Source organism: Rattus norvegicus, chromosome 10, assembly GCF_021556685.1.
Source record: "Rattus norvegicus strain SHRSP/BbbUtx chromosome 10, alternate assembly SHRSP_T2T, whole genome shotgun sequence".
Lineage (NCBI taxonomy): Eukaryota > Metazoa > Chordata > Mammalia > Rodentia > Muridae > Rattus > Rattus norvegicus.
The window spans coordinates 19,096,499-19,115,356 of NC_141543.1; the positions used below are offsets into that span (position 1 = coordinate 19,096,499).

General features: G+C 44.0%; 1 protein-coding gene across 9 annotated transcripts in view; it reads right to left on the minus strand.

Annotated features, from left to right (window-relative positions):
* Positions 1-165: 165 nt before the first annotated feature.
* Positions 166-18,858, minus strand: part of Pdpk1 (3-phosphoinositide dependent protein kinase-1) — a 77,209-nt gene continuing 58,516 nt past the window's right edge. For 5 of the 9 annotated variants that reach the window (XM_087574622.1, XM_087574621.1, XM_087574628.1 and 2 more), the window contains 5 exons: positions 18,326-18,499; positions 14,747-14,964; positions 7,023-7,080; positions 6,139-6,291; positions 166-5,678 (listed from right to left, as the gene is read on the minus strand). In XM_087574622.1, coding sequence (XP_087430748.1) covers positions 5,562-5,678; positions 6,139-6,291; positions 7,023-7,080; positions 14,747-14,964; positions 18,326-18,499 — 720 coding nt within the window. In that variant the 3' untranslated portion in view covers positions 166-5,561. Of the gene's footprint in view, positions 5,679-6,138; positions 6,292-7,022; positions 7,081-10,492; positions 10,714-14,746; positions 14,965-18,325; positions 18,500-18,858 lie in introns of those variants that run through there. The other 4 variants (XM_087574626.1, XM_087574625.1, XM_087574624.1 and 1 more) reach the window with 2 other exon arrangements.

An 18,858-nucleotide genomic window follows, 5' to 3' on the forward strand; every position in this document is an offset into this window, starting at 1 on the left:
CCCCAATAAAGTGCCCGCCCAGGTCTCATGTGCAAGACGGAAGTTCCGGCTCGAAAAGCAGACCGGAGATTACAGCTTCCGGCTGGAGCAAGCCTCGGGTTCTCACGGGCATCCTAAGCTCAAGACCCGCCCCCACCCAAAGAGAATCCAGGACAGAAGAAAGTGTACACTCTACATGCTTTTATTACAAGACTACCGAGCATACGAGGGAAATCCATCATCCGGTAATTACATCTAAAGCACAGATATTTGAAAAAAAAAGAAGTTGTTTCATTAAATTATATGATTAAACCATGACCAAATAGAAAATTTATATAATAAAGCCAGGAAAAAAGTTGTAAAATATAGTTTACAATAATTATTCACATTCAAGGCTGTACATCAATACATACAACGTGGCCCCAAACATGAATTCAATCCAAATAATTCATATATTAGAATTTAAATAATACAGACTGAACTAGAGGCCGACAATAGCCAGCAAATAACCTTATATAAGAATAAAAATACAAAAGTGTATATCCTAGTATCATTGCATTATCTGTTTTCATAAGTATTTTTAATTTTTCCTTTGCCTGTACATCACAGTTACAGCTACAGACCAGGTAGAGAATATTACATATGTTCTAACTGACTGCCACCAACCTGAATGACAGCAATAGACTATTGATTCATCCTACTGTACGTGGCTAGGGAATAGCCGCAGCAGCTCTAAATACTGTAACAGTTTTTGATTTGTGCCATGTTCAATCACACTATGGTCATAATGGAGGCTTTCGCCTGCACAGTGACCCACTTGCAGTCACTAACCCAGATGATTAAACTAGGGTGGACTACATGAGGAGGGGAAATTTTGCCATTTGTAAAAATTTCTGTAGAGTTTGGATTCTTCATATGGAAGAAATGAATTACAGGGAATTTTCAGGTATGCATATTGGCTAGTTCATTTGCTTACCGCTGCAAACGTGCTTGAAAGAGCTTCCTTCCAAGGCCATTGTTCCACATTCTAACCTACAACCCTCAAGTGTTAGGCCAGAAGCCACTTATCTTCAGAGGTTCTGAGAGTCGTCCTAGCCCTGTCAAATCTGTCAGGACCCTTATCATACACTCTGCCTAAGAGGCGCTACACCCATTGGCATCACCATCAGTTTATGTTGGGTTTTGCATTAAAACAAGTGGAAAAAGTGTATGGCAGCATCTTTGCCATACTCAATAGTTGCTATGGCCTCCCAAGTCTCAGCTATGAACACCCTGGGTCTATGGAACAGTGGGGAGAAGCCTTGAGGCAGAGAAGGGCAGAAAACTGATTTCTGCACATCTCCAGCCCTAAGCTCTGACAGAGTCAAGTAACACCAAGTATGGTGCCCAGAAAATCTCTGCTGCATGTTTCAACATTAAACCTGCAGGCCCCATCCCACAGAGACGAAGATCTTATCCAATTTGGGTGGACACTGTAGTTTACCTGCTGCAGCACTGCAGCACACAAGGTTTACATAGCGTCAGCTGGGACAGCCATGCTTAGCAATAACAAAGCCTGGCCACTGTGCTGTCCTAATCAAGACCTGAAGTGTGGAGCAGGGACATTCACAAGTGTACTTCTGGTAAGCCCAAATCATCTGTGTGGTTTCTTTTCCAAGAAGAGCTTTGTTATTCTGCTTTGCGACTGATTCCCAAATGGCCCAAATGCATTTGAGTCTATAAACTTAATTATGAATTATCCATTAGGCATGTGGCAAGGTCAGTTCAACACTTTATCTCTGCTGACTGTGTAGAAGCAGATTCAGTACCATCGTGGACACAAAGTACAAGATTCTGAAAACATCACCAAGCACTGGGAAGCCTTAGCAGCGAGGATGAAAAGGAAGTATAACATGCAGGAGTAGATTGTTGCAATGAAAATGAAGAAACTGGAAAGATCTGTCACAAAGGAATCTGCAGTAATGACATTTTAGCACTAAAAAGAGCAGTCCTAGTCATACTTTCTTGGGAACACACAGCTTGGTAAGAACTGGTATGTTCAGAATCTGTAGGACACAAGGAAGGTAGGTTTGTAACTGGAACTCAAAGCATCTAAACATCAGACCAAGGAAGAGGAAAAGCTGTGAAATGAACAAATTATTTTACCCAAAAATACCACTTCAGGTATGTGAGGAAGGGGTAAAATCAGAATAAAAATCAAAGGCTTATAAGTATACTCACCACAGCATTATTTAAATAACAAAAAACAAAACACAAAGAAAACGCAAAGACCACCTGAATGTTTTACAACAGGGAAACAATTGGCTAACTTATAAATTTACAACCATTTGACTTTACAATTATCAAAAACATGCTTTTGAAGAACTACTCGTGGCATGGAGAAATGCTCAAGAGGAAATGTCAAGTGAACAAGCTGGATGTAAAGGGTGAATATTGTGTGTGTTCCCAGTTTGGTTTACAGAGCAAACAAGGACTAAGGATGCACACCAGTGGTAGAGCACTTGCTTAGCACTCCTGAACCTCACAACTCAATTCCCAGCACTGGAACAAAAAAGTTAGGGAGAGTGGGATCTACATGAAAATGCTCACAGTGGTCTCTGAATGGTGGGCCTTCCTTTTTTCTTTTGCTTTCAGAAAACATACACTTCTTTAAAGAAAGCACACAATTACCTTGCTGGCACTGGGAGTGTGTGCACACAGCTACTTCAAGCATGGATCACAAACACTAGGGTGGCCCACAGAGGGCTGCAGCAGGTGAAGATTCTATCAGCTTCAGCCTAACACAAGCCATCTTTCTCGAAGTGGTTTTTACTGCATCTACCAGGTTTTAGCTCAGAATGACAGTTTGAGCCATGATGCCACTCCGTGGAGTGGAGAAACTCAGCTCTACATGGGGAGCCCACAACCCAGCTGGAGCACAGAAAAACAGGTAGAAATGACCCATTTAAGCTAAGTTTCATCTGTGATGCCAAGAGAAGCCAGTGATCAGTGGGGCTGTGAGGTACAGTCTACTGTACCTAGGTAGGAGAAGCCAGACAGCAGTCTTCACCTTTCTTTCCATCCTTGCCATTCTTAGGACACATGATTTCTAGAGGAACTATTAGGGCATTTCTTTCTCTCCTTACATACATCCTCCATTTACTGCTGTACACACACACACACACACACACACACACACACACACACACACACACACACACACAGAGAGAGAGAGAGAGAGAGAGAGAGAGAGAGAGAGAGAGAGAGAGAGAGAGATACAAACTGACAGCCACATCCTGTCCTACAAAGTAAGGCACCTGCACACGGGGTGACCGCTCTAAGGATGACTGGAAAAAAATGAAGGTGATTTAAGCCAGGGTGAGAAAAGAAAAAAATCAAGGAAAAGGGGGCAGTAAAGACAAAGGTGACCCAGGAAGAGTTCAGCTGTTGTTGCCTAGGGCAGTCATGGTGGCCACCTATTACTAACTTAGCTGAACCCTGATTTTGGAGGTTAGGGTGGTGCCCAGGAGGTAGTATTGCTCTCCAGGGAAGGAAGCAACAGAGGACTCTCCCATATACAGCCAGCCATGTGATCTAATTCAAGCGAAGCCTCAGTCCTGTGGTCCCCTGTAGTTAAGTGCCCTCAGAGATGCTTTCCCTGTGTCTGCATCCACTGGAGAGGCAAGAAGCCACTCTTACATGTGCAAATGTAGGATACAGGGCACTCTGAGGGCTAAATGGCCACAGGCATGAACAAGAACAGGACTCCAAGGAGAAACTAGACAAATGTACTTAGCTAACACAGGCTCTTCAAAAACCAAGAGTGCCCACTCTCACTTATAGGCTGATAGTATACTAGGCCATACCTTTTCCCTGGGTTCTGCAGGCAAGTGATGCCCTGCTCCCGGGTCACCTAAAGCTCTTATCACACAATCGAGCTAAGTCTAAATAAAATCTCTGTTCCCATCCAGCACCCCTGCCACAGCACAATGGCTGGCTTTTTATCTACACTCTACCTCAGTTTAAAAGAATCACTCTTAAAGGTTTGAACATAGAATCTTTCCCCCTCTCAGTTTAGATGGCCTGGCCCACAGGCAGTCACTGTAGACAAAACCGGGGTAACCTCTGTTGTGGGTATTTGGGGGTGCCTTTGTGAAAGTTAACAGAAATGGCAAAATTGTTGCTGCCTTTGGAACACGGGAATCTGAGGTGTTGCTGTGAGGTGTCATCTGTGAGGGCAGATGCCCACTGTTCCCCACTAGACCAAGGGCCATCTTAGTCATCTTAGTCAAAGAGAGGTACAGCCAAGTCCCTCAGAAGCATTATGCAAGAAATGCCAAAATATCCCAGGCCATCTGTATTATAGAACAAAGCACTGTCAGTTTAGCATCAAAGAAGTGTCCCAATACTGGCAAAGAATGCCAGCATAGACAGGCTCAGATTAAGAGGGCTGTTCTGTGAGCAAGACAGTGGTAACATTCTTTCCAGGCAAGGCCCACGCTTTATGGTAGTAGGTGGTGACCAGGCAACATGAGAAGGTTTTCAGATTTTCAACAGTTGTGAAAACGAAGCTAGCTGAGAAATGTTTACCCACAGCATCCCAGGCGACACTTGGGAGATACTGGCACACACCCTAGAGTTTTCTCAGTGCCTGCCTCAGAGGGCATGTGGTCTACACACTTAGAACTGTGCACAAACTCCCAGGAGGGGCTGCTGCCCCACTTCTCTACATGGAAGTGGTGGCCCAGGCTGGATCCTCCATAGTACTTCCAGCCTTGCCCAGGTTCAGGACAAGCTTCTGTGTCTGAAAAGGATCTAGTTGGTGTTACCTAGGTGCTGGTATGACAGCAACCCTTTTGGACAGGTGCTTGGCTTGGTGTCTAGTTCACGGGGTACACTTCTAGGAAGTGGAACGCTAGAGCAGAGCCCAGGGAGGGCACCTGTAACTACAACAGCCCTCATTCTTCTCACCATACAACCCGCCTACTATAAGGCAGGAACGCAGGTATCCTGTCAGCAGAAACACACCTGAGCAGACCTCGAGGGCCATACAAGGGATTCAAGGGAAAACACACACAAGCTAAGAGCCCTGTTCCCACAGTAAGCTGGTGATACCCCAGCAGAGGAGTGAAGAGGCTCCTGGTGAAGGATTCTGCAACAGTTGGTGTAGGCCAGATACACCCAGTCCCTCAGTCACAGCAGGAGCTGGGTGTCAGGTGGGGAAGGTAGAGGCAGGCATGCGGTTCCTGTGGATGCTAGGAGGGGCTGGTGATGCCAAATCTGGCCACTGGTCTGGGCAGAAGCTGGGCTACCGTGCAAGAAGCTGGGTCTCCATGGTCACAGCAGTGCATGGAAGCCACCACAGAGCACAGAGAGCAAGCAAAGCGACCCTGAATTCCTGTTTGTTGGCTATTTGTTTTGTTCTTTGTGTGGTTGGGTTCTTTTTTTTCTTCTTTTCTTTTAAATAAAAAAGCTGCAAGGTTTTTGCCATCTATGTTCTCCTTGAGATGGCTGGCAGGTGGTCTGGAAGCGTCCTGGGTGGCGGCCGAGCCGCGCTGAGGCAGGTGTCCTGGCAGCGATAGGCAGCCCGGCCGCAGGCCACGTCACTGCACAGCAGCATCTGGACTGCTCTGGTACTGTTGCCTCCAAACCTCCTGGATCTTTCTGCACCACTTGTGAGCATTCCCGCTTGGATCCATCAGGTAATACGTCCTGTTAGGCTGCAAAACAGAGCATCTGCTGTCCCTCAGGAAGTCCCCCCACCCAGCCTGTCTTGCTGTCAATACTGCCAGCACCTTTTTCTTTTTTTTTGGTTCTTTTTTTTTCAGAGCTGGGGACCAAACCCAGGGCCTTGCGCTTCCTAGGCAAGCGCTCTACCACTGAGCTAAATCCCCAACCCCTTGCCAGCACCTTTTTGAAGCCAGTGGGCACAGTGGGCTTCTCCACTCTGCAAGTGCAGAAACTGAAGTATGTGGGCAGGTGACCAAACAAAAGTAAAAATCAAGCAGAGAATATCTCCTGGCCCAATTCATGCCTAAGTTGTTCACATAGGTCTGTCTCTAAGACACAAGAAGCTGACCTGAGTCTAGATGCTTCCTTGGCCAAGCAAGGTACACTTCCAACAGAGATTAGAAGCCTGTGATGAGACTACAATCATACGCCTTATAGGGACAAACTCACCGTGTGGACGAAGAAAGTTTTAAAATTCTTGGCCTCTGGTCGGAGTTCTTGTGACCATGGAATTTCACCTTTTAAGACCTTGTTGACAGGATCGACATAATATAAATGTGGCCCTTCTGTGAGTAATAACTGCCGTCGTCTTGCAAATAAACCCTAGTACAAATAAAATAAACAAACACAGATGGAACCAACTTGTAAGTCGCTCAGGACACAGTGACTGCCAGTCACCTCCCCATTCACCTGAGAAACTTCCTCCTCAACCTGGAACCTAGGTTCAAAAGATTACATCAGGGAAACATAAGCACAGGTCGCTGCTGTTTAGCTCACAATGTCTAGCTTCAATGGCTAGGTTGTAGAGCCCTGGCCCCTCAGCTTTTCTAAGGCACAGAGTCCAGCCCTTGGCAGGCCAGGTCTCAGCCCACCTTCATGGAGATTCTCATTTCTTAAGTATACAGAGCCAAGAAGGGTGTTCAGAAGGTTCCTGTTAGCAGTCTGATGCACTCTGCACTACCTGATGTCCAGAAAACGTAATAGACCACAACCTCTATATTTTCAAATCTTCTAATGAAAAGACTATTGGCTGGGTTCTGAGAAATGATCTATCCTCCTCAATGTGACAGAAACTTTAGCACAGTGACATGGGCCTTGTGCAACCATGCCCTGTGGTCAGAGCATAAGGCTGGTTTTCCACAGGGCTGAAATGCTTCCCTAAGAGTCTGAGTGTTCCTGGCTTTAGAAAATCTAGAGATGATCTCCAAAGATCATGCCAAGATGAAGAAAATTCCATATCTAGCAATTCATGGCAGGACCCCAGGATGAAGAAGTGACCTGAGATAGAAGCAGTAAGAAGTCACAGGATAAAGAGGATCAGGAAACCGACTCACCTTTCGCTTATCCACTGGGCCCATTTTTAATATTAGATTATTTTCTACAAACTGGTGCCTAAAAAGAAAGAGGAAGAATTAGGCTCTGCAAACCCACAGGGCCTCTGTACACTTTGTATCTGTCAGATCCTGTCCTCACCCCACTCCAAACACACACTCTCTTCAGGTCTAGGAGATACCCCAGATGCAGTGACGCAATGTGGGCAGTCTATCTGTGAGTAAGGGCCATAATCTATTCCTGAGATCATCTTCTAGTTGGAGATACCTGCACAGTAGAGGAAGGTTGGGAGATAGTGCTGCAGAAACAAGCTAACACATACCACCAGCACCACCAGCACCACCACCAGCACCATCACCACCAGCACCAGCAGCACCACCACCACCACCAGCTCCAGCACCACGTCAAAAAAGCGGCAGTGAGCCTGGGTGTGCTGGCAACAATTTTAATATCAGAACGTGGGACACAGAGGTCAGAAGATCAGGAGTTTAAGGTCAGCCTGCCTATATATCAAGTTCTAGGCCAGCCTAGAACACCCCTCATAAAATAAAGAGCCAAAACAAGACATGCTAGATGAAAAAAAACTTCACAGAGGTTTGGATACCACTGTAAATCAGTATTAGAATCTGTAAATTACTTTTCAAGCCAGGGCACCAAAGAGCGCCTAGAATCCAAAGTTATATAGAATCACAAATCCTTTAAAGATAGCTTCAGATGTGCCTAGTCTTACTGCAACTTGATATGCCAAGGCTTGATATGCAACTTTGAATTCACACACGGCAATGTGACCCTCCTAAAGGAGGCAAACTCTGTCATCAAATGCCAAAGAGATGAAGATGCAGAGGCTAAGGAGTCCATGCTTCCCCATTGCAACTACATAATGGCAATGCAATGCAGAACTCCAAAGGCTGGTTCTCTTCTCTGCTATCCACACAGACCCCCAGAAGACTGTCTAAGGACCTGAGCCTGAGGCCCTCGGAGCTCCACTGCTTCGATGCAGTATCTGGAGTGCAGTGCAGGTGTAGAACTGAGACTGGCCCAACTGGCTGACATCTCTACTGAGCTGGCTGACTTAGGTAAGGAGACCTGTGATGCTGTACAGCAGGCACTAATCTAGCCTTCGGGCCTCGTGTCATTTTATTTTACTTCTGTTTTTAAGATTTATTCATTCTCTACATGACTGTTTTATCTGTATGTACACAATGTATGTGCTTGTGCATCAGACTCCTGGAATTAGAGTTAATGGATGGTTGTGAGCCACTGTTTGCTAGAAAATGAACCTGTGTCCTCTCTAAGAACAGCGCAATCCTCTAAGCCACTGAGCCATCTCTCCAGCACAGGCCTCATAAACTATATTCTCCTCTAACATTCAAGGGATGTTAGCATTATTCCCTCTGGATTGTAGCTACCAATAACACACAGTCCAGAAAACTTCAGCACATGCTTGCAAGTACTCACTCACCTTTGTTTTTTTGTTTAGCTTTGCCTAGAACCATCCCAGACCTGGCTTCAATCCTCTTGCCTCTGCCTTCTATGTGCTGGGATCATGGTCATATATCACCATTCCCAGTCTCAATTATTTATTTAACTAGAAATAATAAACATGCCAGGCAGTGGTGGTGCACGCCTTTAATCGTGCACTTTAATCCCAGCACTCAGGAGGCAGAGGCAGGCACATTTCTGAGTTCAAGGCCAGCCTAGTCTACAAAGTGAGTTCCAAGATAGCCAGGGCTATAGAGAGAAGCCCTGTCTCAGGAAAAACAAATAAACAAGCAGGCAAGCAAGCAAGCAAACAAACAAACAAAAAAACAACAACTCCACAAAAACACAGAACAATTAACCTGAACAGCAGAAGGACTCAATGGTTAAAGGCCCTTGCCATTAGGCCTAACTTCCACAATGCTCTGTGGTGTGCACATGCACACACACACACTAAGATTTATTTATTAGCGTTGCACTCATATACATCAACTGATTTACTCTATACTGCCATATCATAAGTGCATCCTTCTGATTAATTTTTTAAACCGATAATTTGCGGAAACAGCCATCTGAAACAGTTTCATCAGTCTTGTTTCCTGGTGATAAAAGGCACCTACTCAATATTCTTCAAAGGAATGTGGGGGCTAAAGAGATGGCTCAGCAGTTAATACTGACTGCTCTTCCAGAGGTCCTAAGTTCAATTCCCAGCAACCACATGGTGGCTCACAACCATCTGTAATGGAATCCAATGCCTTCTTCTGGTGTGTCTGAAGACAACTACAGTGTACTCGTATAAATAAAATAAATAAATCTTATTAAAATAGAAAGGACTGGGATAGCCAGTGCTTTATTTGTGGATCTTCCCCATCTCTTACAGGTCTACTTTCCCCCAGTGTACTATTTTACAGTGTTTTCAGAACTTCTCTCTTTTGCATGTCATAGACAGCACAGTCTCTACAGTGATTCTACTGGACTGGGTAGGCTAATTCTACTCCAGTGGATTGCCACCCTGGTTCTCTAGTGTTCTGACATCCTTAGAAGGTATGGCTATGATATAGCCTCCTTACCAATGTGTTGTTCTGTGAAGGTGGACAGTGTGAGCCTGCAACAGTAACCTAGCTCTGCAGTTCTTACAACCATGTCTCCTGTGTGTGTGCAAACACTGTATATGTGTAAGCCGCTATCAGGTGTCTCCCTCATCTGATGCCTCTTCTTGTCGCTCTGCTGCTGTGTTTTATGTACCTCCACCTATGGAGGTTTGAATGAGAACGGCCTCCAAAGGCTCATATATTTCAATGCTTATTCACCAGGGCATGGTACCATTTAAAAGGACTAGGAGGTATGGCTTTTTTGGAGGAAGTGTGTTATCAGAGGTAGACTTTGCAGTTTCAAAAGCTCACAGCTTTCTCTCTGTGTCTGCAGATCAGGATGTAAAGCTCCCAGCTATTGTTCTAACTCTTACCTGCCTGCCTGGTGCCATGCTCCCAACCATGATACTAAGCCCTTAATTAAATACTTTCTCTTATCAAAGTTGTATTGGTCATAGGAGCTCTTCACAGCAATAGAACAGTGACTAGGATACCACCTTATCTTTTTTAGATTATTTATGTATATGAGCCCACATGTATATACATGCATCATGTGTGCCTGGTACCTGTGACAGTCAGAAAAGGAACTGGAGTTACTGACAGTTGTGAGCCATCCTATGGGTACTAGGAATTGAATCTGAGTCCTTTCTGCAAGAGCAACAACTGTTCTTAGTCACCGAGCCATTTTTCCAGGCTTTCTCCACCAAACCTGGAATTCACAAATTTGGCTAGACTGGCCACAAGCCCCAGAGATCATGCTGTCTCTGCCTCCCCAACACTGAAGATTCAAGTGTGCACTGCCACATCTAATTCTTTATGTGGTTGTTAGGAATTGAACTCAGGTTCTCGAGATTGCACAGCAAGAATTTTACTAACTGAGCCATCTCCACAGCCACTTACAATTTTTTTTAAAGATTTATTTATTTATTTTATATATGTGAGTACACTGTAGCTGTCTTCAGACACACCAGAAGAGGGCATCAGATCTTATTACAGATGGTCGTGAGCCACCATGTGCTTGCTGGGAATTGAACTCAGGACCTCTGGAAGAGCAGTCAGTGCTCCTAACCGCTGAGCCATCTCTCCAGCCCCACTTACATCTTTTTAGACTTAAATGGTGATTCTGTGACAGAGAAAAAAAATTTTAAGTTATTATCCATGCTCACATTTGTATTATAAATGTTCAGCATCAAGTTAATTGGTTTAGATAAAATGTATAGAAGTTTAATAGTACTTTAATATTTTTTAAATATTACTGCAAAAGAGACCAACAAACTTTACTTGTATTTCTATATGGGCACATGAATGGTCAGGATTTTATAAAGTAATGACTTTAAAATTAACAAATTAACTACAGCAGGTATAACTGAAGATTGCTAGTTAGAATATAGTAGAACTATTTGAATATATTAATCTCAAAAATATACATCTTTAAGCCATAATCCTACTACAGAAAATTCAAAGACGATAACATATACATACATTCTACGTACTGTCAAGGTGATGTCCACCCTCCAGTACATGATCACTGAAAAAGTCCACTGCACACTAGCAGCAAGTAACAGTAAAAGATAAATATTTTCTCAGATAGGAATTCCCTGAAGCTCTGCAGAGACATCACTTTCCACATAGAACTAAATTTTTTGTTTGTTTGTGACAGGGTTTATCTGTATAGCCCTGGCCGTCCTGGAACTCACTCTGTAGATCAGGCTGGTCCCAAACTCAAGAGAACAGCTTGCCTTTGCCTCCTGAGGGCTGGGACTACTACCTCTTGGTTTAAGACTGGAAAGGATAGAGAATCCTAAAACCCAAGACAGCAGGCAAGACATGGTAGACTTCCTGTTCTGTCTAATGTTCACAACTCCAGGCAAAGGCAAGACCAAAAACACACATACCCATGAAAACAGTGCTTCTGGCCAGGCTCTAAGAGGAAGGGCTCCTGCATGAGACTATTGAAAGCAGGACAACTGGTGAACTCAGCATACAGAAGCCCAGGATGTCCTTACAAAGCTCCTGCTTGGAACTGTACCTAACAGCTAAAATTATTTTGATCAAAATCTTCCCTAGATTTCATAATGGGAGAAATCTTTACCAGCCAGGCTTTACACAGGGATCAGTAATATCTGGAATATATAAAGAACTATAAGATTAAAGACTTAGAGAACCCAAACTGTGGCTGGAGAGACGGCTCAACAGTTAAGAACACTGACTTTTCTTCCAGAGGTCCTGAGTTCAATTCCCGGCAACCACATGGTGGCTCACAGCCATTTGTATGGGATTAGATGCCCTCTTCTGGTGCATCTGAAGACAACAACAGTGTATTCACATAAAATAAATAATCTTAAAAAAAGACAGGAAGGAAGGAAGGAAGGAAGGAAGGAAGGAAGGAAGGAAGGAAGGAAGGAAGGAAGAAGAAAGAAAGAAAGAAAGAAAGAAAGAAAGAAAGAAAACCCAAACTGCCGATCAATAAGTAAGTTAAACTAAACAGAGCATTCTCAAAAGAAGAAATACTAATGGCTAACATATGCTTTAAAAATTATTCAACAAGGGCTGGAGAGATGACTCAGCTGTTAAGAGCACTGACTGCTCTTCAGAGGTCCTGAGTTCAATTCCCAGCAACCACATGGTGGCTCATAACCATCTGTAATGGGATCTGGTGCCCTCTTCTGGCACATCTGAAGACAGCTACAGTGTACTCATGTATAATAAGGAAATAAATCTTTAAAAAATAAATAAATAAATTTTTTAAAAAGTATTCAACATCCTTAGCCACTAGGGAAATGTAAACTAAAACTATTTGAGATCTTATCTCATCCAAGTCAGAATAGCTACCATCAAGAAAACAAATAATGATGCTCGGTGGTGATGCACACATTTAATCCCAGCACTCTGGAGGTAGGCAGTTTGAGGCCAGTCTGGTCTACATAGTGTGTTCTAGGACAGCCAGAGTTAGAGAAGAAAAGAACAACTCTGACTTACGTGCTGTTTAGCGTAGGAATTAGTATGGAGGTTTCTCAAAAGAATAAAATTATAGGGGCTGAAGAGATGGCCACTGGTTAAAAGCACACTCTATTCTTTTGAAAGGACCTAAGAGCAGTTCCCACAACCCATATCAATCAGTTCAAAATCACCTATAACTCTAGCTCCAGGAGACATGATGCCCTCTCTTGAACACTTCAGGTACACACACACACACACGTGGCAGATACAAGTACATGAATAAAAAACAAAAATTAAAAACAAGACTAAAACTCAAACTGCCACATGACCCCTTATCTCACCCCTACGATATACACAGAATGTCCATCACACAGATGCATGTCCATGTTTACTGTTCCATTATTTACAACAGCAAGAAAATGGAACAAGCCTAGCCTACATCAAAGGATGAATGGATGTGAAAAATTGGTCCATGGTGGCTCTCACCTGTACTTATAACACTTTGATGGCTAAAGCAGGAGTACTGTCACAAGTTCAAGGCTACCTTGGGCTACACAGTTCATTCTATCTCAGTTTGGGCTACCGAGTGAAACAGTGTCTCTAATTCAAAAAGGAAAAGCTGCAGGAGATCATTTTCTCTCACGTGCAGATCCTAGTTCTAATTTGTGTGTGTGCACGTGCTTACATGCATGTGTTCATGTGCATGTACATATACATGTATGGGGTGGGGACTTGTGAGGACAAGTATAGGTTGTGAAACTAGAAAGAGAACCATAAGGGGCAAAGGAAAGCCTTAAGGAAAGGGGTAAGGGAAATTTCAATAGGATAAGGTTAGGGGTAACAGAATAAATGTAATCTGAGCCAGGCTTTGGTAGCACATGCATTTAAGCCCAGTACTTGGGAGGCAGAGACAGACGAATCTCTAAGAGATCTAAAGTTCTAGGACAACCTGATTGACAGATTAGCGTTCCAGGACAGCCAGGGTCACACAGAGAAACACTGTGTGACAGAAAAAACAAAGACTACATGTAATCTGAAAGCAGGATACTACTGGAGGTAGGAGGAGTACAAATCTGGGGGTGGCAAGGGAATGGGAGGGAGAATCAATAAAAATAAAACACATGGAAATACCATAATGAAACCATGTAAATTAAAAGATGAACAAATAAGGAGCTGGAGAGAGAGCTCAGTCCTTAAGAGCATTTATAGCTCTTCTAAAGGACCTGAGGTTGGTTTCCACACCAGGTGGCTCACAAACACTGCAATTCCAGTTCCAGGGGACCCAACACATCTGGCTTCCTCACACCTGCACTCATGTGAACAAACACACACATACAAGTAACATTTTTAAAAGATAAATAAAAATAGAGCAAAAGCAAAAATCCTTTTCTGTTATCCTTAATAGTACGAGCACCTTAGGAAAGAAGGAGTTAAGAGACTAATTAAACTCCCTGGAATTGTAGATTGAACTAGGAGCCAATATCTATATTTAATTTTTCTAGAGAAAATACAATTTGTCTTAACCACCTGCATCCCTCAGGAAAAGCTACTCAGGGTTCTCCTCCACGTAAATCTTCTGAGTCTTGCACATTCTTCCCTCCGGCCTTAATAAGTCCTCAATTTTCCTCCTCCCGTTACACCCAAATACATATTCCAGAGAGAACTCATTGCCACAAAAAAGGTCAAAGTATAATGGGGATAGATATGCTCAAAATATATTATATACATGTATAAAATTGTCAGAGAATAAACTTTTAAAATTTTATAAAGGTAAAAGCATAAAAATACTAGAAGAAAAAGTCAGGCATCATGGTGCACATCTTTAATCCTAGCAGATTGGTATCAGTTTGAGGCCAGTGCGGTCTATATTGTCAAAACTTTTTGTCCAAAAAAGCGGGGGTGGGGGGGTGGGGGGTGTGTTTTGCCAAGTAAAACTACTGAAGACTCAGATTTAAAACAGGAACCAGTTGGATGAACATTGTAAAGTTACAGCTAAAACACAAAACCCATCAATAGACTGAAGAAATGCTGGCAAAACAGAGAATCGCTTTCATAAAGATATAAAAAAAAAATAGGTCTCCTAATAACCCGGGAACTTTGTTCCTTTGAAAAGCACTGGTGAGGTGAGGTGAGGCAAGGACAACTAACCCAGCCCGTGTCTGGCTCCCCACACATCCTGTATTCTAGATGGGGCTGCTGATGCCTATAGTTCTTACCAAGGGTTTCCACCGGCTTGCTTTTCCAATAACAACCTTTTTTCATCTTCTGAAAACTGTAAGTCTAGTTCAAAAGAGTTAGTGTCCAAATCATGAATGTACTGCTCTATGTTGCTGCCCGACCTCTGGGGCAGGCTGGCATCCACCGCAGACAGGGAGTGGGAAGAGGAGGAGGATGACACCTGCATGCAGCCAAACTGGCTCAGGAGATTGTCGTACTGCAGGGAAGAAGGAGAAGAGAAAGCTACCTTAATTTGTCTTTAAGGCCCAAGACCCCTCCCACATTACCTGGCCCCACAGGCATTCATAACCTGGCAAGCTTACATACACTTCAAAGGCAGATGGACTACCTGTCCCTTTTGATGTATATAGACAGATTCTTTTCCAATGGCTATTAGACCACTGAACCAAGGCAAGGCTGGGTCTTCTTTACAGGTTCCTCTTCTGATAGAAACAGAGGTCAAAGATGGGCTATACTAAATCCTTCATCTCCAGGGAAGAGGAACCTGACACCCTTACCCAGCACAGCACCCAAGCCATGCCCCTGGCAGGGAACTAAGTAATCAGGTGCACTTTCTTTTAGTCCAGGGGTCTTAGGTTTTAGAGTCACTGCATAACTTGACTTAGCTTACATTTGTTTTTAAAAATACAAGCCAGTGGTGACACAGAAAGCAGAAGAACCATTCACAACATGCTACATGGGCAGCCCAAATTCTATCTAGTACACTTCCCAGCAATGACAGAGATTTTTGAACATGCTAAAGTTAGGTATGGCCACTCTAGACAGACAGCTATGCTGGCTGCAGGCCTCACACTTCTGAGCCCTACCTTCCATACCCTGAGTTTCCAGAAAGAGAGCCCTGGCTACAATTCTACAGAGATCAGCCTCTACCCTCTGTAGATTCTACAGGCCCTGTGTCTACCTCCTTGCTGTTGCCCAGTGGCCCTCTGCATAGTTTATGCTTGCACAGCCCCACAGCAGCCACAGCTCCATCTTGCTGACTTCAGATTCCCATACTAGCACTGTCTCTACTTCCTTCATGAAGGTTCTCCAGCGAGAGGAATGATGTCTCTGCTTCAATTTACAGAGATCACTACCATACTTCTACTGCAGGGAGAGGTGTTCCCACAGAAACTTTCAGAGCCAGTACATGGCTTCAATTTCTGACACAAACAGCACTGAAACTCAGAGTCATTTTCCTCTGGCCAACACTCAATTTAAAACCAGCACAAAGCTGCCATTCCACACCACTGGGCTACCCCAACCATGTAGAAGAGTCTGTTCCAGCACTCCCAAGGTCCAGTCTCACTATCTAAAGGTGAACTTTGATACAGGAAGCTATATGCCTAGATGCTTACACAGTCCTTAAACCACACTGAAAGAGCTGAGCAGCCACCCAACAAATCCAAATTGCTGTCACTCAGAGCCAGATTATACAGGTAGAAGTCAAAGCTTTCAATTAAAAAAAAAAAAAAAAAGCAATATCCTCTGCACACAAAGAAACTCTCCTGGCTGCTGAGACTAAAGATAACGGAGTTTATGCTTTCCTTAAAAATCACTGCCCTTACTAAGCCACTACCCAAAGACTACACATGGACTGACCCCGGGCTCCAACCGCATAGGTAGCAATGAACACCCTAGTAAGGGCACCAGTGGAAGGGGAAGCCCTTGGTCCTGCCAAGACTGAACACCTAGTGAACGTGATTGTTGCGGGGAGGGCGGTAATGGGGGGAGGTTGGGGAGGGGAACACCCATATAGAAGGGGAAGGGGAGGGGTTAGGGGGATGTTGGCCTGGAAACCGGGAAAGGTAATAACAATTGAAATGTAAATAAGAAATACCCAATTTAATAAAGATGGAGAAAAAAAAATAGCTGCCCTTGAATGATGGGAAGAAGGCAGAGAGACTGTAAGCTGAAGGATTGCCTCCCATTGCTGGTTAACTTCTGCAAGGATGACAGGCCTAGCTAATAGAGAAGATTCCACCAGCACCCCCTGACATGACCCAAAAGGACACCACCCATGAGTATTTGAGAGGCTTTGGGAAGTAGGAATAGGAAATCCGGGCTCAGGGCCTACCTTCTCTGCAGGGAGCACACTACACAGAAACTGGCCAAAGTCAGCATACATGCACTTGAGTTTTATTCCCTATAAGTCTGGGCACAAAGAACATTTTAGGAAAAAATGGAGATATGCCAAATAGCAATGGCTTTAATCTAGCTTTAGAATACCCTCTTTGGGTTTTGTTTGTTTGTTTGTTTGTTTGTTTTGTTTTTTTAGTAGCCAGACTGACCATGAAATTTCAATCTTTGTATTTACTATTTTATGTATACAGGACTTTTGCTTGCACATCTGTTTGTTCGTCCATCCGTCTGTCCGTCCATCCATCCATCCATCCGAGAGAAAGATCATGGATGGATGGATGGATGGACGGACAGACGGACGGACGGACCATGTGTGTGCCTAGTGCTCCCAAAGGGCAGAAAAGGTGTTGGATCTTCTGGGACTCAGATTACAGGCAGTTGTGAGCCAACTCGAGAGTGCTGGGAATCAAACTTACAGTCCCTGGAAGGAGAGAAAGTGTTCTTAACCACTGAGCCATCTCTCCAGCCCCCGCTTTCAATCTTCTTGCCTTAGCCTTCCTACTGCTGAGTTCACGCCCTTTTGCCCCCAACCCCAGCTACTTTGGAAGGCTGTTAAGTAAATGTTAGAATTGCTCAGTCAGTTGAACAGAATTCTATTCATGGTAACTGGTTAGAACAAGCCAAGAAAACAAATCAAATGGGGAAAACTGACTTGGATCAATGAACTATTAAAAAATATGAAGGTCATAATGAAAGAAGAGTCTGGGTAGGTGAGACTGAAACCACGAAGCACACTGTGATTTTTTCTTTAATCTGGTTTTGTTTGTTTGTTTGTTTTGCTGGTATTTCCCATTTTTCAAGAGACAAAGTTTTAAGAACAAAGTATATTTACGATCTTGTGTCTGTTTCCAATTCTTCAGAGATAAGCTGCCTTGAAACCAGTGACAGTAGCTGCCACAAACCCAGGTGGTACCCCTGGGCACAGAGTAGGCACTAACTGCTGAGCACCAAGCTACAGGGGCTGCAGGCTCCCCTCCCATAGCACATCCCTGGAAATGCAAATCAGGAGCATTCTGGCTTCTCTTGGAAAAATGAAAAGCATTCCAGAGTATTTTTTTTTTTAAAGTCAGAAAAGCACTGAGCTAAAAAGCTAGCAATGATGAGCTTCCAGAGGACCCAGTGTCAGGAAGTGAGGGATTATGGCAGGGAACTGGTCTCTCATCTACAGGTCCAGACCACATCCTGACTCCCTTCTATCCTCCAAACAGGTAAAAGCTCATTCAACTGAAGAGGAAAGAACAGAAATCGGCCTACACAAAATGTGCTGATCATTTACTTATTATAGCAAAGCAGTCAACAGTCACCGAGTCCACAATATTCACGCATACATTTTAACCAGTGATAACAAAAATTAAGGCCCCAAGTAACCATATTCACACAGCATGGCAAGCAGGATCTCTCTTTGCCGGGGCCACTCCCCGTGTGTGCCAGCTTACATTGCCATAGCAGTCTTCATCATCTTCTGACATGGCTGGCAAGTAAGCTGTGAGCTTCGGAGGCGTCTGCTGGTGCAGATTCTCCCACGTGATGGACTCAAAGAATGGATGAGCTTTGAGAGGCCCGTACCCTTCCATCTCTTCACAGCCTAAACGCTTTGTGGCATCTAAAACCTTAAATGATAGCCGAGACATGTCACTGTCAGGGTTGAAATGAAATTACTTGTTTCTTTTTGTGGAAGTCTTGTCAAGCCCTCAGACCACCTGGAAAGCAGAGGGGCACTGTGGTCTATCCCCAGGCCTGATCATGCCATGGCAGAAAAAGCCAAGATTGACTAGGACTCTTGCCTCAGCCCACAGCTCTGCCCTTTTCTTCCCACAGGTAAAAACAAATCTCAACCTCAAAATACAGACAGAGGGCAACAACAAGTATCTTTTTAAAGTCCGCAGCTCAAAAATCTTATAAAATGATGTGACCCCTGGTAGACTGACTATACACCAGGGCAGACCCCACTCCCAAGACTAGCTGGGAC